At 54.5% G+C, this 21,004-nt stretch overlaps 1 protein-coding gene across 1 annotated transcript in view; it reads right to left on the bottom strand.

Annotated features, from left to right (window-relative positions):
- Window positions 1-21,004, bottom strand: part of CFAP46 (cilia and flagella associated protein 46) — a 96,004-nt gene that overhangs the window by 7,184 nt on the left and 67,816 nt on the right. Inside the window, exons 39-50 of the mRNA XM_012755464.3 lie at window positions 18,742-18,877; window positions 13,667-13,852; window positions 12,751-12,939; window positions 12,142-12,276; window positions 11,877-12,056; window positions 11,343-11,513; window positions 7,129-7,226; window positions 6,293-6,369; window positions 5,760-5,887; window positions 5,305-5,408; window positions 4,537-4,622; window positions 3,573-3,734 (exon numbers count right to left, since the gene is read on the bottom strand). Of these exons, the coding sequence (XP_012610918.2) occupies window positions 3,573-3,734; window positions 4,537-4,622; window positions 5,305-5,408; window positions 5,760-5,887; window positions 6,293-6,369; window positions 7,129-7,226; window positions 11,343-11,513; window positions 11,877-12,056; window positions 12,142-12,276; window positions 12,751-12,939; window positions 13,667-13,852; window positions 18,742-18,877 (1,652 nt within the window). The remainder of the gene's footprint in view (window positions 1-3,572; window positions 3,735-4,536; window positions 4,623-5,304; window positions 5,409-5,759; window positions 5,888-6,292; window positions 6,370-7,128; window positions 7,227-11,342; window positions 11,514-11,876; window positions 12,057-12,141; window positions 12,277-12,750; window positions 12,940-13,666; window positions 13,853-18,741; window positions 18,878-21,004) is intronic.

Here is a 21,004-nt window from a genome sequence, read left to right as displayed (position 1 = left end):
ATTTTTTTTTTTTTGGCCATTATGACAACATTGTGTCTATTTTGTGAGTTTTCTTTATAAACAACCAGTTTTGTCCCTACCAGCCTCTCTGCTGCCCCCACATCCTATTTGGTGATAATGCCTTGTGCACTGCTGCACCGCTCTCCCCTGCCTTTCTCCACTCAGTGCCATGGAGTCCCCCTCTCTGCCAGTGTGCACTCAATGCCACGGGGGTCCCCCTCTCTGCCAGTGTGCGCTCAGTGCCACGGAGTCCCTCTCCCTGCCAGTGTGTGCTGAGTGCCACAGAGTCCCTCTCTGTTGGTGTTCGCTCAGTGCCACGGGGTCCCCCTCTCTGTTGGTGTGCACTAAGTGCCACGGGGTCCCCCTCTCTGTTGGTGTGCACTCAGTGCCACGGGGTCCCCCTCTCTGCTGGGGTGTGCGCTCAGTGCCACGGAGTCCCTCTCTCTGCCGGTGTGTGCTGAGTGCCACGGAGTCCCCCTCTGTTGGTGTGCACTGAGTGCCACGGAGTCCCCCTCTGTTGGTGTGCACTGAGTGCCACGGAGTCCCCCTCTGTTGGTGTGCACTGAGTGCCACGGAGTCCCCCTCTCTGCCAGGGTGTGCGCTCAGTGCCACGGAGTCCCCCCTTTCTGCTGGTATGTGCTCAGTGCCATGGAGTCCCCCTCTCTGCTGGTATGTGCTCAGTGCCACTGAGTCCCCCTCTCTGCTGGTATGTGCTCAGTGCCACGGAGTCCCCCTCTCTGCTGGTATGTGCTCAGTGCCACGGAGTCCCCCTCTCTGCTGATATGTGCTCAGTGCCACTGAGTCCCCCTCTCTGCTGGTATGTGCTCAGTGCCACAGAGTCCCCCTCTCTGCTGGTATGTGCTCAGTGCCACGGAGTCCCCCTCTCTGCTGGTATGTGCTCAGTGGCACTGAGTCCCCCTTTCTGCTGGTATGTGCTCAGTGCCAGGAAGTCCCCCTCTCTGCTGGTATGTGCTCAGTGCCACAGAGTCCCCCTCTCTGCTGGTATGTGCTCAGTGCCACGGAGTCCCCCTCTCTGCTGGTATGTGCTCAGTGGCACTGAGTCCCCCTTTCTGCTGGTATGTGCTCAGTGCCAGGAAGTCCCCCTCTCTGCTGGTATGTGCTCAGTGCCACGGAGTCCCCCTCTCTGCTGATATGTGCTCAGTGCCACTGAGTCCCCCTCTCTGCTGGTATGTGCTCAGTGCCACGGAGTCCCCCTCTCTGCTGGTATGTGCTCAGTGCCAGGGAGTCCCCCTCTCTGCTGGTATGTGCTCAGTGCCACTGAGTCCCCCTTTCTGCTGGTATGTGCTCAGTGCCAGGGAGTCCCTCTAACTGGTGCTTACTGGATGCACAATGATATATTGTATTTTCATATTTGTTAGGGTCACAATATTTTCCAAATTTCCCTTTTAATTTTTTTCTTTTTGCCGTGGGTTATTTGGAAGAATATTTAGTTTCCAAAAGTATTTGGGGTTTCCCAGAGATTTTTCTGTCATTAATTTCTAATTTAACTCAATCGTGGTCAGAGAACTTACTGTGAGTAATTCGAATCCTTTACAAATTTTGAGGCTTGTTTTATGGCCCAACTTATGGTCTATCTTGTCAAATGTTCTGTGTGCATGTGGAAAAAATGTATGTTCTTCTGTCACTGAGTGGAATGCTATATAAATGTCAATCAGATAAAGTGGCTAAGCTTAAAATATTCCATATCCTACTGATTTCAGGCCTATTTGTTCAATTACTATTGAGAAAGGGATGTTGATGTCTCCAACTATAGTTGCTTATTTGTGGATTTCTTTTTGTAGGACTATCAGTTTTGTTTCACATATTTTGCAGGTAGTGTTCGATGTGTAAACACTGAGGACCTCACATCTTCTTTGTGAATTAACCTCTTTGTCATTACGAATGGCCTCTTCACCCCTAGTCACATTCTTGGCTATAAAATCTACTTTTTTTTCTGATTTCATCTAGCCATGCCAACTTTCTCCAGATAGTAAGATGTTTTCTCCCCTCTTTATTTTTAACACTCCATTGTCTTTTTGTTTATACTGGGTTTCTTGGAGCAAACATATTTTGGGTCTTGCATTTTTATTCAATCAAGTGACCTTCACCTTTTAATCGGGGGTTTTTAGACCATTTACATTTAATGTAATTATTGACACGGTTGGGTTGAAATAAACCATCTTGCTATTTGTTTTCTATTTTTTCTATCTGTTCTTTGTTCCATTTCTCCTCTTTTTCTGCCTTTTTTTTGGATTAATTGTGTATTATGTATGACTTCATTTCATCTTCATTGATGTATTAACTGTAAAGTCTTTGGGTTCTTTTTTGGTTTGTTTGCTGATTTTCTTTTAGTGGCTGCCTGAGGATATCTAGTTTATATCTCTAATTTATCACAGTCTGCCTCTGAGTAACACTAGACCACCTAGAGTAACATCAGACCACCTTACACACAGCATGAAAACTTCACAGTCGTGAACTTCCATCTGCGCCCTCCGCCTTTATACTGCCATTCACTTTACAGTGACATTACAAACCCGTTATTATTTTCTTTTGCTTTAAACTTTTTCCTCAAACATACTTTAAGATCTTAAAAATAAGGAAAAGTTTTAAATATTCACCCACATTTTCACCGTTTCCAACACTTCATTTCTTCCTCTGACCTAGGGGAGCTTCCGCATAGACTGCCTCTCGGCTGAGACTTGAGCCGGATCTTTGCAGATCCCTGGAGCTGGTGCTCTCCCTGCACGGCTCTGCCCTCCCTCAAATCCTGCCGATGGACTGTCACCGCCTGGGCTTCCCCAGCTCCACGCCCTCAACCCGGGCAGCACACCGGCTCCTCCTGGCCATGCTGCCCCGCTGTGGCCAGAAGCCCTTTCCAGAAAGTGCGCTGGGTCATCTGAGGCTGCCTCTCTGGGGACCACTTCCCCGCCCTGCCGATGCCCAGTGTTTGGGAACTCTTGGTTACACGTATGTCGTCTTTTTAGTTGTTTCCGTTGGAAGGGCAAATGTGGCCCTTGTGACTTCATCTTGGATAGAAGCAAAAGTCCAATCTGTTTATTTTCCATTTCACTCGATATTCATTGAAGTGCAGTGTGGATGCAGAAAGCTGCACACACCACAAGTGTGCAGCTCGGAGAATCTTCACACCCGGGTGGATCTGTGTGAGCAGCACCCGGAACAGGCCGGGATCACTGCCAAGCTCCCTCCCCCGCCCCGGCGCGGCCCCCCCCCAGTCCTCTCCCCTAAGTGATTCATTGTGCAACTGGCTGTCACCGGCTGCTCTGGTCCCCTCCTTTGAAACAGATGTTTGTGGGGGACAAGAACAGCATTCGGTTCTTCACTGTGCATCTAGCACCTAGCAGAATACCGGCACACAGTAGGTACTATAGTTCGTAAATATCTTTGCTAATGTTTACAGTCCATAAATATCTTCGAAAGAAACAGTCCCTGGGAAAAATTTTGCAACATTTGATAATTATTTTTGGACAGGACTTAACATTCTTTAGTCTGAAAGGTAATTTAAATATTTCCACTTTGAAATCGCACCTACTGCGGCCCGGGGCGGTTCTCACCTGTCTCTTCCTGGCGGAGGCGATTCCACAGCATCTGGAGAGAGAATTCCCGAGACACAGAGGAAGCCACCCCTTCGTCCAGCACAGAGAGACCCTCCAGCGGCAGCTCGAGGAGGGTCCTGTCCGCGATCAGGATCAACTTATCCGAGGCTTCGGGCTGAGCTGCGGAGGGGAGGCCACAGCGGATCTGCTCGGGGAGCTGCCCATGAGGACACACTGACTCTGCCCTGCGGTGGGCGCCCCCCCCCCCCCGGCTAGAGGGGGCGGGGCTGGGCCTGGGACACGCCCACGCCGCCCCCCCCCACGGTCCTGGGCGTGGCTGAGCTGGGCCGGACCCAGAGGCAGCAGCACCACCTGGGGCGCCACCCATCAAAGGACACCCTGAAGACCCCGACGCCTCTTTCTGGCCGTGTGGGGATTCGGGTCGCGCCGTGGGCACAGTGCAGGCCCGTTTCCCGGGCCGGGCGGGAAGGCCTTGGCCTGCGCCAAAGGCCCAAGCAGGAGCCTGGAGGTAGCAGCCCCTGGGCGAGGGACGAGGGGCTGGGAGGACAGAGTCCCACGGACCACAGACGGAAGCTTCCCCGAGCGAGAAGCCAGCGAGCTGCAGGGTCGGTCGCAGGCCTTGGCCTCTGCCCGCGCCCAGCCAGGGTGTGCTTGGGGCGGTGGAGATCCAGTCTCCCACGGAGACTCTCACGACCGTCTTGTTGGTGAGCGCGAGAGGCGAGGAGGCAGCCGGGTGGCTCTGGGGGCTCTCGGGGGTGTTGTACACAGCCAGAGCACCGGCCAGCGGCTGTGCACGGAACCTTCCGGGAGTCCAGTGCACGGGGCGGGGCCGGCGGGGCCTGGGACCCCCCATCTCTGAGCTACTTGTTTCCCCAGGCGGCAAGGAGTCCCAGCCAGACTCCTCCCAGTGCAGGACAGCCCAGGGCATGGCGGCCTTGCGCCAACCCCACCCGGCACTCACGGAGTCCCCCGGATGCTTTCCTCTCCTTGTCTTTGCCCTTGGATTTCCCAGAATCCGGGGGGACCACGACGGGGGGCATTGGCACTCTGGAAGTCAAAGGTGTGTGTTCGGATTTCAGAAAACAGACGAAAACAGCAGACACCAGAATGTATTTAATGAAACGTCCACTCAGCCGGTGTCACGGCCAGGTGGCAATGCCACCAGCCTCTTCCCAGGGCCGCCTTTAGGACCCGGCCTCACTGAGATGGGGCCGAGCAGAGCAGGATTTGGGGCTCTCTCCCGTCTCCCAGGTAGTGCAGAGTCCCACGTGCCGGCTCCACCCTGCCGGCCGCCAGCCAGAGGGGCCGGGCCTGTGCTGCCCGCGGGGAGGCTCCTGGCATCCAGGAGAAGGAGCCTCTGCACGCCCAGCACGCGAAATAGCCTTCCAGCGCCAGGACACGTGTGTCCACGCACCAGCAATGCCGGAGGGATACAGCAAGGGGCCTCCCACCCAGCCGACCCCAGCCAAGCACTTGGCTCCTCCCCCCATTCTGAGCGTTTTGGGGTGGAGCTGCTGTCCACGCTGCCCGGCCCGGGACTCCTCTTCCTGTCCCCACAGCCTCTGCCCGGTGGGCCCCGCCCTGCCCTTAAGGACTTGCAGCAACGGGGCTGGTGTGGTCTCCCTGCTCCTTTCTCGAACGCTTAGGCGGGGCAGCGCCCCTCCTCGGCCAGTGCCTGGTCCAAGGAAGCCAGCCAGCCCCACACGCACGCCGAGCAGGCAGACTGTACCTGACTTCGGGGAAGTTGAACAGGGGGAAGAGCGGCCTCAGAAACTCCTCCATGGACTGCAGGATGCTGGGGACCTTCCACCGACCGTGCGCGTCCTGCTGCTCCTGCCAACCCAGACAGGCCCGTGCTCTCGGGGGGTGCCTCGGGGGACCCCACCAACACCCGTCCCGTCAGAGCAGGAGGAGCTGCGGCCCCACAGAAAAGGGTGCCTCGTGGCGGGCCAGGTGCCCGGCCCCTCCTGACCCCCAGCCCCACCCCCCGTTCCCTCTGCTGGCATGGCGGGTGCTCTGTGGAGCTCCCCAGGGTCCTGGGCACCGAGTCAGGTCGCACTCGCCGTAGGACTCGGAGAGGAGAAAGCGCCCCACGCTGCAAGGAGCCTGAGCCCTTGCCAGCCCCTTGCCACCCCACTCAGCCGGCTGGGGTCCCTGCTCTCCCAGGGGCCGAGGGGGCCTCACCGCAACGGGGCTCAGGATTGTGTCCTCCACGTACACCTTGGCCGGGGGCTCCTGGAAGCGCCTGGCACAGGCCAGCAGGTGCGAGAGGGCGTCGGGCCTCACGGCCAGCCGCTTCACCTTGCAGTAGCCTGTGGGGGACACAGACACACCCTCTCTCTCCCCACCAGGGGACCAGAGCACGGCCGCTGGGGACTCAGGGTGGGGGGAGGGCAAAGGGTGCTTCCCTCCAAGGGACGGCCGCCTGGGCAGGGAGGCCCCGACAGGGCAGGACACATGCGTGGCCAGGGATGGCCGGAGCCTGGGACGCACACCTGCCCGCGCTGCTACCTGTCTGCCATGGGCTCAGCTGACCCCTCGCTCCCTGTGGGTGGGGGCTGGGCAGGGCTGCACCCCCAGGCTCAGGGCTCCCCACCGGGTCTTTGTCTTTTTGAGTGAAATGTCTGCAGGGAGCCCCGACCTTGGCATCCACGTGTGTGGGGGGGGGTCAGACCTGGCCGCCTGCTCCCGCCGCCCACCTGCAAACAGCCACTCACCGCCCATCTGCTGCATCTTCCCCTTGAATGAGGGGAAGGACCTGGACTTTTCGTAGGCGGCGCCGTACAGATAGGACCTGCTGGCAGGACGCGGCCAGTCACAGGCCAGTCCCCAGGGAGGCTTCACTGCCCGGCTCGTAGGGTCCCCGAGGAGCCCCGGTGAGGCTGACCCTGAAGCCACACAGCCCCAGCAGGGTCCCTCCCCACGCCACCCCACCCCACGAGTGGCTCGTGGGCAAGGCCGGCCACACTCTGCCACCTGGTCCCCCCTCGTTGTGGGGGGCTTGGAGCTCAGCCCAGACCAGCAAGGGCAGCTGCCCAGCCTCCGCCCCCCCCCAGAGGTTGGGACATCCAGGCACACCCAGACCAGAGCAGACGGTCACGGGAGGCCGCTGCCCTGGCCCTTCTCGCCTGGCCCCTCCAGCAGGACTGGACGAGGGCCCTCAGTGTCCCCTGGCCACCCACCCCGTGTCCATCAGGGGCCTCCGTGTGTGTCCACACCCTTCTCGGGCCAGCAGGCCCTGCCCCGGCCCTTCCCGCCTGGCCCCTCCAGCAGGACTGGACGAAGGCCCTCAGTGTCCCCTGGCCACCCTCCCCGTGTCCATCAGGGGCCTCCGTGTGTGTCCACACCCTTCTCGGGCCAGCAGGCCCTGCCCCGGCCCTTCCCGCCTGGCCCCTCCAGCAGGACTGGACGAGGGCCCTCAGTGTCCCCTGGCCGCCCACCCTGTGTCCGTCGGGAGCCCGTGTGTCCACACCCTTCTCGGGCCAGCAGACCCTGCTGCACCCACGGCCGCCCTCCCTGAGAGGAGCGTGGCTCGGGAGCCAGGAGGCCCCACCTGTCCCGGGAGAGGTGCAGGAAGATGATCCGGAACATGGGCGAGATCTCGCTCAGGAGGTTGAAGTGCTGCTCCGTGACGCAGAGGTTCTTCCAGGCCTGCGTGGGGACAAGCGAGCCCTGTGAAGTGCCCGGGACGCAGGCCTGTCATGGCGCCGGCTCCACCGCGCGTCCCTAGACAGCAGCAGAGGCTCGGCTCCGCGCTGCGCCCCGCCGGGCCGCGGTCCCGTGACGCACGGCTGCCGCACGGGGGCAGCAGAGGCAAGCTGGCGGCCCGTCTGCATTTCACGTTTTCTCCGGTTCTCAGCCGTTAGAAACCCGCCGCGCCTGACACTGACACAGCGCACGGCGCAGAACAGAACAGCGCACAGAGCTCCCCGGCAGAGCCCTGCTTCCTCTCTGTCTTCCCTGCCGTCTCCTCCATACCACACGTGTAGACACGCATGTACAGACACATGCACAGGTGCATGCGTGCACACAGAGACACACACAGAGATGGGCACGGCAATGACGCGTCTGTACCCTGCACCAACAGGGTCGATTTTCACTCTGTTGCCCAGGCTGGAGTGCCGTGGCGTCAGCCTAGCTCACAGCAACCTCGGACTCCTGGGCTCAAGCGATCCTCCTGCCTCAGCCTCCCGAGTAGCTGGGACTACAGGCATGCGCCACCATGCCTGGCTAGTTTTTTCTATGTATATATTAGTTGGTCAATTAATTTATTTCTATTTATGGTAGAGATGGGGTCTCGCTCTTGCTCAGGCTGGTCTTGAACTCCTGACCTTGAGTGATCCTCCCACCTCGGCCTCCCAGAGTGCTAGGATTACAGGCGTGAGCCACCACGCCCAGCCTTGATATGTGTATATATTTTCTATGCTGCTGAAAATAGCATCATTTAAAAACGTTTCATTTACCGGTTGCTTGTAACTGGCGCCTGGAACGACGACGCCGGCTGCTCGGCCTGGCAGCCTACGGCGGTGGCCTTGGCAACTGCGCGTGTTAATCCCGACATCAATCTACAGACTCGTCTTTAAATCTTTAAAACACTTTTTCTGTATCAGATCCTGGGTGAGCAGTGGTCTCAAGGCTCTCGGGGGTGTTGTCCCCACCCACCCCACGTGCGGGACTGTGAACGGCCACGCCTGCCTCCTTCTCCGCCCACGCGTGCGGCCCTGCCGGTCTCCTGTGCCGGACAGAGCGCTTGCGCCAGCAGCTCCACGCTCGGAGAAACCTGGCCACGTCGTATGTGAATGATGTGACCTGGGGTTCTTAAAAGATACTCTTTATCAGGTTAAGGAAATGTTCTTCTATCTTCATTTTTTAGACCGTGAGTGACGGTGCTGAGTCTTTTTTTTTTTTTTTTTTTTTTTTTTTTGAGACAGAGTCTCGCTTTGTTGCACAGGCTAGAGTGAGTGCCGTGGCGTCAGCCTAGCTCACAGCAACCTCAAACTCCTGGGCTCAAGCGATCCTGCTGCCTCAGCCTCCCGAGTAGCTGGGACTACAGGCATGCGCCACCACGCCTGGCTAATTTTATATATATATATTAGTTGGCCAATTAATTTCTTTCTATTTATAGTAGAGACGGGGTCTTGCTCTTGCTCAGGCTGGTTTCGAACTCCTGACCTCGAGCAATCCGCCCGCCTCGGCCTCCCAGAGTGCTAGGATTACAGGCTTGAGCCACCGCGCCCGGCCTAGTGCTGAGTCTTGAGAAGTGCGTTTGTGGCAGCGAGCAAGGCCCTGCCGTCTTTCTCCTCTTCCCGCCACTGCAGCGAGTCCCAGGGGAGTGAGTTTCCAACACTGAACCCCACGGGGCACGCTGACGGACCCTCATTTCTACAACTGGTTTCATTTGCTGGTATCTCGTGAAGGATGTTTGTGTCTGCGTCCGTGAGGTTTTCCTTTCTTGCGCTGTCCTTGCCAAGGGCCAAGGCCCCCTGGCCCCGGACGAAGAGCTAGGAGGTCCCCCTCGTTTCTGCTCCCTGGAGAGCTTTGAGAGACCGTTTCCTCCTTCGGTGTTTGGGATAATCTTCCTGTGAGGCCACTTGTAGGAATGTTTCTAATGAAAATCTGTTTCTCCAACAGATACTTAATTTTTCAGATTTTCTGTTCTTCTGTCAGCTTTGGTGCGTTGTACTTCCTTGAGGAAATTTGTCCGTTTCCTCCAAATTTCAAATGAATGGAGTAAGGCTGTGATCTCACAGATGTGGCTTCCCGTCGCCGGCGTGGAGACGTGTGCTTTCTCCTCTTTGTTTAGCGAGTCTCAGTGTTTATCAACTTCGTTAGTCTTCTCCTTGGAGCCGGCTTTGCCCTGGATGACCTCCGCTGTGTCGATTCTAGCCTCCGCTGTGTCGATTCTAGCCCCGCTGTTTCTGGAGCTGTGTTTATTTGCGCCCTTCCATCTCCCTCAGCTGTGACTCGCTGTGTGAATCCAGCTTAGCTCGAGGCTTTCTGGGCTTGCTTCTCGTGTTTGGGCCGCATTTCCCCCTAAGCCCTGTTCTCACCGAGTCCTGTAAGCTCTGAGGTGCAGGATTTTCGTTCTGAGCCCGCCGAGAGTGTTTCTAAATTCCAAGGTGGTTCTTCCCCGACCAAGCTGGTGACCGTGTCGCCTCACTGCCAGGCAACGGCGCTTTTCACAGACACCTTCTCGCTGCCGGTCTGTGGTTTAATCTCACTGTGGCTAGAAATGGTCTCCATCCTTGGTCTGCCGAGGCTGTGTGGCCCCGGCCTCGCTCGCACGGCGCCTGTCCCCGGTCAGAGGCTGCGCGGACCCTCCCGGTGCTCGCCGGTTTCCGTCCACTGGGCGTGCGAGCACCGAGTTCCAGCTCACCGCGAGAACCACGGCTGAGCCGCCGCTCCTGCTTCGTTTCTGCCGTGACGTCTGGTCAGATTCGAAGCTCTACCCTGGGTGGCCTGGCCTGCGGCCCTTGCTGGGCTGATCCTCCTGTCCGTGCGAACTGTCCCCGTGTACCCAGAAACCCGTCTCGCCGTGGCGCCTGGTGGCTGCCACTTGAGCAGCGTATTCGTGGTTTATGTGTTTTTTCTCACCTTTTATTTTCAACGTGTCTGTATCCCTAGGTGCAAAGTGCACCTCTTTAATCTTTCAAGAAGCAATTAATTGGATTTTTCGTCCAACCTGACAATCTTTGGCTTGGGGAATTCAGTCTATTTGTACTCACGGTAATCACAAACGTGTTCAGGTTTGTATCTGCTATTGTACTGTTGGTCTTCTACCAGAACCTCCTGTTTTTATATTCCAACTTTCTCTCTTTTTGCCTACTTTTTGGGTTAATAAAATATTACTACATATAATCTTTCCTTTTGAATGACCTAGTTACACATTTTGTTAGTGGCTACCCCCAGGGATCATGACATTTCCCCTGCTAACATCTGATACTTCCCTGGTAGCTGCAGAACCGGGCAACCGCCCCCCACACCCTGTGCCAGCTGTGCCACCGCCCCCTGTCCCCAGGGCTGGGCTGGCCCTGCACACCACCGGGGAGGAGACTGGCTCTCAGCCCGAAGGTTTGCTCCTGCCAGTGACACTGGCATTTGGATGTCACATGGGGAGCGGGGAGAGCTGCCCCCGCCCCACCCCCACCAACAAAGAACTGTCCAGCAAACACAGCCCTGGATGAGGGATAAGAGATCGGATCCACCCCAAGGAGGGGACAACAGAGGCAGCCAGGAAGGAAAGGAGGTTCGACCATGATCTGGGAAATTCCAGTTCCTGCCTGCTAGTCCAAGTAAAAGAAAAGGTGCCATCAGCTGTGACAGTACACACATTTCCCAGGTGACTTGGCTGAGGTTCCTAGAACACGCTAAAGCAAGCTCCTCACCCTCACTAAGACCCTGGGGTCTCCTAAGCCGTCCCCACCGAGCGCCAGTGTCTGGCACTGTCCCCTGTCCTGGCCTGGCGGTCGGTCCTCAGCTGCAGGCCCTGGGCTGGGCATCTACAGCTGTGGGGCACCAGCCTCACTGCCACCTACCAGAGGGGCTGTCACTGCCCCCACAAGGCCTGTGGGGACGCTGAAGCTCTGAGCGGCTGAGCAACCCACTCCGACCCCCACAGCCAGAAGAAGGTGGAGCAGGGCTGCAGCCCGGCTGGAGGGATCACAGTACGGCTGGCCTTAGACAGGGAACCGAGGGCTGTGGCCTCTGTCTGCAGGGGGGCGGGGGGCTCGTGGAGGGGCAGGATCAACGGCGTCCCCGCCGGGTTACCTTGGACACGGCGGCCAGCCTCTGCTCCACGCTGGCGAACAGGCTGGTGGAGGTCCTGTCCTGGCGCCGGAGCTGGTGCTGCAGCTGCAGCAGCGCCGCCATCTGCGAGCTGCCGGTGTTGGCCGTGGCCACGAGCAGGACGTCCCGCATCATCTCCGAGGCCGAGCAGCTCTGCGACAGGCGGGGGGGCGGGGGGGGGAGCGTGGGTGGGCGTGCCACGCAGTGTGGCCGGAGCCCAGAGCAGGGTTAGGCAGGCTCCCCCAGAGCAAAGCCAGGGCGCTGGGTTCCCGGCCCCTGCCGAGCCGTGGGGGCCTCCCTGGTGCACTCTGCCACGCCTCCCCAGGGCCTACGCAGGGGCAGGGCACCCCGGCCCTCCCTGCCACGTCTCCCTCTGTGCCTGCCCCGGAGGTGCAGGCACGGGTGGGCGAGCGAGTTCTCTGCTGCTCGTGGACCCCCGGGGGATGGGCTTGGCCACAGCCGGCAGCCAGCAGCCCGTAGCTCTCTCCCCAGCTGAGCACCAGGCCCACACCGCACCTGAGATAGCGCCAGGAACTGGCAGGCGGTGGCGGGGTCCAGGGTGCCGACGCACTCCACCACCTCCAGGCTGGCAGCAGCCGCCACGTCCAGGAGGCTGCTGGCCAGGGCCACCTGCAGGCACTGCAGCAGCACCTCCGACGCCTGCGCCAGGAACCGCCGGGCCAGCACCGACCTCCGCTGCGGGCACAGGCTCAGGCTCAGGCTGGGCTGGGCTGGGAGGGGGGCGAGGCCTCGCCAGGGGCGAGGGGGAGGCAGGCTGTACCTTCAGGGCCTCGCCTCTCCGGCCGTGCTCCCCGAGGGCCGCTTTGGAGGCCGGCGGGGTCCTGCTGGACTTGGCGGCGCCTTCCTCCTCGACGTCCAGCTGCAGAGATGTCAGGCTGGTCAGCTTGGCGCCCACCTGCACGGTACAGAGCAGTTGGCCTGGCGGAGCCCGCCCCGCGGGAGGCCTGGCCCAGTCGCCCTGCGGGGTCCCTGGGGAGGGCCCCCCCCCAGGCCGCCCGCCCCCCCACCCGCTGGCCCCCAGCAGCCAGGCCTGACTGAGCCGACTGGGCCAGCCTAGAGCCTGGACGAGAGGAAGCCGCAGCCAGTGTGGGGAGCGGCGCTCGAGGAAGCTGGCAACGGTGCCCCTGGTCACTCTGGTCAGTCTTTCGGAAACACCTCCCAGCACGCCGGTGCCGGCTGGGGAAGGGGCGGCAGAGGCCCAGAGAGCTCAGGCCGAGGGGGAGCCCCGACCCACGGGCCACCAGTCCCAGAGCCGTGTGCCCAGCCATGAAGCTTCAAAACGTGAACGCCCCGGTTCCCACTGCGCTTTTGCTTCTGTCTCTCAGGCGCAGGCGCCAGGGCTCTCACAGACGGGCGGTCGGGCACCTACCAAGACGCCCTCCTCCCAGTAGCAGGCGGGACGCACGGGGTCTGCTTGCGTGGCCAGCAGGCGGAGGGTCCTCCCGGCCAGGCCCAGCAGCCGGGCGCGGATCTCCACGCAGCCCCCACTCAGCGGCTGCAGACTCTCTAGCTGCGCCAGCGCCGAGTGCGCCAGGGTGCGCTTCAGCAGGAACCATTGCTGCAGGGACACGGGCACAGCGTGGACACGGGGCCCCGGCACCGCCGTGCACCCACCCACCTGCCCTGGGGAGAGCCCAGCGAGCCCACCCGCGGATGCCACCGGGCAGCGGGGGTGTCCGAGAGCAGGCGGAGAGACGCCTCTGCTGGGGGGGGGGGTGTCCGAGAGCAGGCGGAGAGACGCCTCTGCTCTGGGGGGGTGTCCGAGAGCAGGCGGAGAGACACCTCTGCTCTGGGGGGGGTGTCCGAGAGCACGCGGAGAGACGCCTCTGCTCTGGGGAGGGCTGGGGGGACAGCGTGGTGGGGCAGGGTCTCCACGGCATCGGCGCTGGAAGGCCACAGACGTTTGCTTACGTGACCATAATTCAGAGCTCACTGACAAATCAGGTTCAATTTTAGGGCTGTCTTGGGCTCATTTATATTTATGCAAAGTTAATTGAATATTGCTATTTCATGATATCTGAGAAAATAATTACTCAAAGCAAATGCGTGACTTGGGGAGGAGCGCTGTCAGGCCCTGTGGAGGTCATGGGGTCACACAACCTCTATCGCATCAGCCGACCCAACGGCCCGGGCTGCCCAGGCAGGGAAGGCTCTGGGTTCCCACCGCTGACCCGCTCGCACGGCCAGGCATGGGACGGGGACCAGCCCTTCTGGAAGGGGGCTCCCTCAGCTCCCCCGTGCCCGGCGTCTCTCCCCGGGGACTGTGTCTCCAAGGCCGAACTCACCAGGCTGGTGGAGGAGCGGTCACTGTGGCTCTCCAGATAGTCGGCCAGCAGCTTCTCCAGCGAGCCGCGCTCCATCTGCCGCAGCTCCTCCTCCCAGATGCGCTGCAGCACGTCCAGAGACGCCTCCACCAGGTTGAGCTTGTGGCTGGCGAGTGCCCTCATCAGGGGCGTGTTGACGTTCTGCAACTGAGGGCCGGCAAAAGCGCGTGCAGTCAAAGCCCCAGCTTCCCGACCGCGCCGAGCCCACGCTGGCGGCTCCGACCCAGGAGGGCTGGCCGGCACGCGGTGACGATGACGCGCAGTCTAAGCGTGAGAGCGACACGTTCCGCCCGTGGACACAGCCACGAACCACGCAGCACCGAGCTAGCCAGCGAGCCCCTCACCCACATCCCGTCCCTCTGAATTCGTTTGCACTTTCCGCAGTTCTATACAAACGGGATCGTGTGGTCTGTACTCTGGTTCATCTCGGTGTCATTATTTTAAGAGCCTCCCATGTCGCTGCACGGCACACCTGCTCCTCCTTCGGCCGGCATCGGGCCGCTCACGGATGTGCCTCGCTCACCCGCCAAGTGTTATTTCCGCCTTTGGGCTGGTACACACAAAGCTGCTACGGACGTCCACGTCCAAGTATTTGGGCGGATATCTGCTCTCACCTCCCTTGGGCAAACTCCTGGGAGTGGACTGGCTGGGCGCGGGGCAGACCTGTGTCTAACCTGCCGTGAAACCGCCGGGCGCCCCCAAAGCAGCCGCGCCGCTCCACAGCCCCACCCGCGGCACTCGGGCGCCAGCCGCGCCACAAGCCCGGTGTCGGGCGTGTCAGTCTCTCCAACCACGGTCATTGTGAGAGGCGCGTGGTGGCCTCTCCTCATGGTTGTGATCTGCATTTCCCTAGTTGACTGCTGAGGTTCATCATTTTTTCATGTGCTATCTGCCATCTATGTATTTCCTTTGGGGAAATGTCTGTTAAAGTATTTTGCTCATTTTTTATTGGGCTGTTTTCTTGTTAACCTTTGAGAGTTCTTTATGTATTCTGGACACAACACCTTTATCAGGTACCTGATTTGTAAATATTTTCTCCCAGTCTACAGCTGGTCTCTGCATTCTCTCAGATCTCTTTTGAAGAGAAGTTCATTTTATCAATTTATTCTTCTGTGACTCATGCTTTGGGCGTTGTCTCCCAAGCAATCTTTGCCAAACAAAAGGTCACAAAGGTATTTTTGTATGTGTTCTTGTAGGAGTTTTACAGTTTTAGCTCTTATATTTAGCTCTATGATCCATTTTGAATTGATTTTTACATATAATGCAAGGTATGCACCGAAGTTCATTTTTTAGATATGGATGTCCAGTTGCTCCGGCACTGTGTCCAGAAGGTGCCTGTCTTTCCTTTGCCAACTTTGTTGAAAATCAAGTTTCCTCCGTGTGTGTGTGTGTGTGTGTGTGTGTGTGTGTGTGTGTGTGTGTCTATTTCCGGGTTCTCTATTATGTTCCATTGATCTCTTTGTCAACTTTTACACTAAAACCACACTGTCTTGATTCCTGTAAGGTATCAAGGTAGCGTCAGACCTCCAATTTTGTTCTTACTTTTCAAAGTTGTGTTGGCCACAACTTTGCATTCTCATATGAATTTTAAAAATCATTTTGTTAATTTCTACAAAAAAAAAAAAGCCCACAGTGATCTTCATCAGGAGTACAGACAACTTAGGAAGAACCAAAATCTTAACAATATTGAGTCTTCTGAGCCACAAACACAATGAATCCTTCCGTTTATTCAGTTCTTTAATTTTTCTCAGCAATATTTTGTAGTTCTCAAAGTATACATTTTCACATTTTCTTGGTCAAATTTCAGTCTTTATGCTGTCACAAATGATATTATTTTTTTAATTTTTAATATCTGTTCCTGGTATTTAGAAATGTACAACTGATATTTGTATATTGTTCTTCTATCTTACAACCCTTACTAAACTCACTTATTAGTACTAGTAGGTTTTTTGGATAGAGTGCATATGATTTTCTATACAGATAATTATGTTACCCGTGAACAAAAACAGTTTTACTTCTTCCTTTCTAATCTGGATGCTTTTAACTTCTTTTTCTTGCCTTACTGCATTGCTAGAACCTCCAAAACAAGGCTGAATAAAGTAGTAAGAGGACAGGCACATTCTTGTCTTAGTCTTTATCAAAGGGGCCTTCATTCTTTCACCAATAATTGTGATGTTAGCTCTAATTTTGTCAAGATGCCCTTGACCAGGTTGAGGAAGTTCTTTTCTATTAACAGTTTTCTAAGCGTGTTTAGGAGGAAGAGATGTTGAATTTTTGTCAAATACTTTTCTTACATCTACTAATGTGACCATATGGTTTTTATTTGTTAGTTTTTAAAAAATATGGTAAACCCAATTTTGGTTGATTTTTGAATGTTACTTAAACTATTCTTGGGATAATCCTAACTTGATCATGATGTATTTTCCACTTTATGTATTGTTGGATTTAATTGCTAAAATTTTATTTACAATTTTTGTACCAATGGTCATGAGAAATGCCAATCTTTAGTCTTGCTCTTGGTTTTTGTTTTTTGTAACAGCTTTATTTGTTTTGGTAGGGTAATATTCGCCTCATAGAAAAATTGGGATGTGTTTCCTTATTTTCAATTTTCTGCATAGAACTGGTATTTTTTTCTTAAATATTTGGGAGAATTCACTAGTAATCTGAGCTTGCCATTTTCTTTGTGAGAATACTTTTATTAACCAATTCAATTTTAAAAATGTATATAGGGCTATTCAGTTTATCTCTTTTTCAGTGGGCTCTGGCAGTTTGTGCTTTCAAAGAATTTTCCTATTTGATCTAAGTTGGTGAATATATTACCATAAAGTTGTTTATAATAGTCTCATCATTCCAATATCTGTAGAACCTATGGCTATGTTACATCTCTCATTTCTGACACTGATCATTTCTATTCTCTCTCTTTTTCTGATCAGTCTAACTAGACGTTTGCCAATGTATTGATCTTCTCAAAGAACCAGCTTTGGTTTTATTAAATTTCTCTTTTATTTTTCTATTTCACTGATATCTACTCTGACCTTTAATTTTTATTCTTCTACTTATTTGGGGTTTAGTTTGCTCTTTTTCTACTTTTTAAGGTGGAGGCAAGGCAGTTGCTTTTGGATCTTTTTTCTTTTCTCATATAGGCATTTGGTGCTACAAATTTCCCCCTAAGTATTGCATTGGCAGCATCTTAAAAATATTGACATGTGATTTTGCCCTTCAGTTCCAAATACTTTCCCTTTTGACTTTACAGGAAAATGGAATATACATTTCTGTTGCTTTCACTTATTTGTGAGAATCCACATTTTCATTTGGCATCATTTTCCTTCTGCCTGAAGGACTGACTTTGCAAGTTCTTGTAGTGCATTCTGCTGGTAACACATTTTTTTTTTTTTAGCTCTTGAGTGTTTGGAGAAACATCTTTATCTCACCTTCATTTAAAAATGGGTATAGAATTTTTCTGGGTATAGAATTTTTGACAGTTTTCTCTCTGCACTTTATAGCTGCCCCTTCACTACCTTCTCCACTTTGTTGTTTCTGGTGGAAAACCCGCCGACATCCAGCCTTGTTGCTCTGCATGTGACCTGTCGCTCCCCACCCTGCCCGCTGATCTTAAGATGCTCTTTTCATAACTGGTTTTAAACAACTTGCTCATGGTGTACTTTGGTATAGTTTTATTCTTCTTCATAGTTCTCATGCTTGGGAATCCACTGAACTTCTTGGATCTGTGGGTTTATATTTACTTTTATCAAATTTGGAAATATTTAACTCATTAAATATTCAAATTCAAATATTCAATTATTTTTCTCTTTGCTCTTGTTTCCTCTTTTCCCGGGAGTCCAGTCACACCCGTGTTCATGCACTTAGAATTGTTCCTTAATTCACTGATGTTCTGTTCATTTTATTTTTGTTCTTTTCCCTTTCATTTCATTTTCCTTTCCTTCCTCTCATTCTAACAGTTTCTATTGCTGTGTCTCCAAGTTCTCCGGTCTTCCCTTCTGCAATCTCTGTCATTTATCCCACACAGTGTATTCCTCATCTCACAAAGTATAGTTTTCACCTTACAAGTTCATTTTTTTTCCTTTTTCTTTTGTCTCTCCAATGTCTCAACTTTACTTTCTAAACATAGAGAATACAGTTTTAGTAACTGTTTTAATGTCCTTGTCTTCCAATTGTAATAACTGTGCCAGTTCGGGCTAGGTTTTTATTGATTAATGATTCTCCATAGGTTGTATTTTCCTGCTTTTGTACCTGCTAATTTTCTAATGGTTTCCAGACATTGAGCAATTTACCCTGGGGGCTGCTGGGCATTTGTGCATTCCTACAAAATAAATGTTCTTGAGTTTTGTTCTGGGACAGTTACGTTATCTGAAAACAGTTTGGTCCCTACTTCGTTTGCAGGTTTCTCAGGTGGCTCTGCAGTGGCGCCCCTCCATGGCTGAGTGTCCCTCCAGGGAGGCAAGGCCTCTAGTTTGTCACTGGTGATGTCCACGAAGCGCTGCTCTGCCCAGCGCTTCGTGGGTCATGAGGTTTTCCGGTCAGGCTGGTGGGGGCAGGGGCTGTTCCCGTCCTCTTTCCTATGACCCTCAGGTGGGAAAGGGCCCCCGTGTGGAGGAGAGCAGCTTCCTCTGGCTGGACACTCAGGCGCAGCCCTGAATGTCTCCGGAGTTTTCCTCCGTGCAGCACTCTCCTCTCCAGGGCTCCGTCCTGCGGACCCCGGCTCCCTCCCCTGGACACAGGCCTTCCCCCAGGCCCCACCAGGCCCTCCTCCCTCCCTGAGGCCTCCGCAAGCCTGGACCTTGACTCGGGGACTGCCATTCGCCACTGTCCATGTTCAGTGCTTTGAAAATCCCTGTTTGGATGTTTTGCCTTTTTTTTCCTTGGTTGTTTCAGATGGGAGGGTAAACCTAGCAACTGTTACTGCATCTCAGCTAGAAGTGGGACTCAGTGGTGTGTTTTCAAGATAGAGTAGTGTGTACTTATGTGACAATGAGAATGAGCAAAAACGTACACCAGGATCTAGGACATACACTTACACCTTGAAGGGACAATAAAGCCTGAATCCTGTGAAGCCTCAGTTCTTCCTCGGCTACTGCTCTCTGGGCCAAGGCATGCGCTTCCAAGTAAAATGCGGTTTTCTGTTCCTCATCCTTCTCATTTTGGGCACATAACCTACACAAGACATCACAGTGCAATTTAGAACAACACTTTCAAAGACTTACATTATTAACACAGACCACTTGTGTAATTTTGGCATAATTATACTGCACATCTTATTAATACTTACAATGTTGTAATTGGATGTATTACATGTGAAGATATTTTCAACACATCTTCAAAGATCAAAAAGGAGCTAGACTAATGTACTATATACAATATGAACTGTGTATATAAAAAATTAACTATGTGCTTAAAAAATACTTTAGGAAGCAATTTCACAAGATCACTCATTCTGCCTTTAACTTAACCCTCTGAGGTTCTATGGTGGCAGTGCACTGTGTCCACAGTAACAACCCTGATCTAGCTGGGACTGACCTGACCTACTCTGAGGTCCTACAGTGGCAGTGCACTGTGTCCACAGTAACAACCCTGATCTAGCTGGGACTGACCTGACCTACTCTGAGGTCCTACAGTGGCAGTGCACTGTGTCCACTGTAACAACCCTGATCTAGGTGGGACTAACCTGACCCTCTGAGGTTCTACAGTGGCAGTGCACTGTGTTCACAGTAACAACCCTGAACTAGGTGGTACTAACCTGACCCTCTGAGTTCCTACGGTGGCAGTGCACTGTGTCCACAGTAACAACCCTGATCTAGGTGGGACTAACCTGACCTACTCTGAGGTCCTACAGTGGCAGTGCACTGTGTCCACTGTAACAACCCTGATCTAGGTGGGACTGACCTGACCTACTCTGAGGTCCTACAGTGGCAGTGCACTGTGTCCACTGTAACAACCCTGATCTAGGTGGGACTGACCTGACCTACTCTGAGGTCCTACAGTGGCAGTGCACTGTGTCCACAGTAACAACCCTGATCTAGGTGGGACTAACCTGACCCTCTGAGGTCCTACAGTGGCAGTGCACTGTGTCCACAGTAACAACCCTGAACTAGGTGGTACTAACCTGACCCTCTGAGGTTCTACGGTGGCAGTGCACTGTGTCCACAGTAACAACCCTGATCTAGGTGGGACTGACCTGACCTACTCTGAGGTCCTACAGTGGCATTGCACTGTGTCCACAGTAACAACCCTGACCTAGCTGGGACTAACCTGACCCTCTGAGGTCCCTACAGTGGCAGTGCACTGTGTCCACAGTAACAACCCTGATCTAGGTGGGACTGACCTGACCCTCTGAGGTCCCTACAGTGGCAGTGCACTGTGTCCACAGTAACAACCCTGATCTAGGTGGGACTGACCTGACCTACTCTGAGGTCCTACAGTGGCAGTGCACTGTGTTCACAGTAACAACCCTGATCTAGGTGGGACTGACCTGACCTACTCTGAGGTCCTACAGTGGCAGTGCACTGTGTCCACAGTAACAACCCTGATCTAGGTGGGACTAACCTGACCCTCTGAGGTTCTATGGTGGCAGTGCACTGTGTCCACAGTAACAACCCTGATCTAGGTGGGACTCACCTGTCCCTCTGAGGTCCTACGGTGGCAGTGCACTGTGTCCACAGTAACAACCCTGATCTAGGTGGGACTGTCCTGACCTACTCTGAGGTCCTACAGTGGCAGTGCACTGTGTCCACAGTAACAACCCTGATCTAGGTGGGACTCACCTGACCTACTCTGAGGTCCTACAGTGGCAGTGCACTGTGTCCACAGTAACAACCCTGATCTAGGTGGGACTGACCTGACCTACTCTGAGGTCCTATAGTGGTAATGCACTGTGTCCACAGTAAGAACCCTCATCTATGTGGGACTGACCTGACCCTCTGATGTCCTATGGTGGCAGTGCACTGTGTTCACAGTAACAACCCTGATCTAGGTGGGACTGACCTGACCTACTCTGAGGTCCTACAGTGGCAGTGCACTGTGTCCACAGTAACAACCCTGATCTAGGTGGGACTCACCTGACCCTCTGAGGTTCTATGGTGGCAGTGCACTGTGTCCACAGTAACAACCCTGATCTAGGTGGGACTCACCTGTCCCTCTGAGGTCCTACGGTGGCAGTGCACTGTGTCCACAGTAACAACCCTGATCTAGGTGGGACTGTCCTGACCTACTCTGAGGTCCTACAGTGGCAGTGCACTGTGTCCACAGTAACAACCCTGATCTAGGTGGGACTGACCTGACCTA

The sequence above is a fragment of the Microcebus murinus genome, chromosome 14, assembly GCF_040939455.1.
Source record: "Microcebus murinus isolate Inina chromosome 14, M.murinus_Inina_mat1.0, whole genome shotgun sequence".
NCBI classification, from domain to species: Eukaryota; Metazoa; Chordata; class Mammalia; order Primates; family Cheirogaleidae; genus Microcebus; species Microcebus murinus.
Note: the sequence above shows the minus strand (reverse complement) of the source record. Positions and strands in the feature narration are given on the sequence as shown.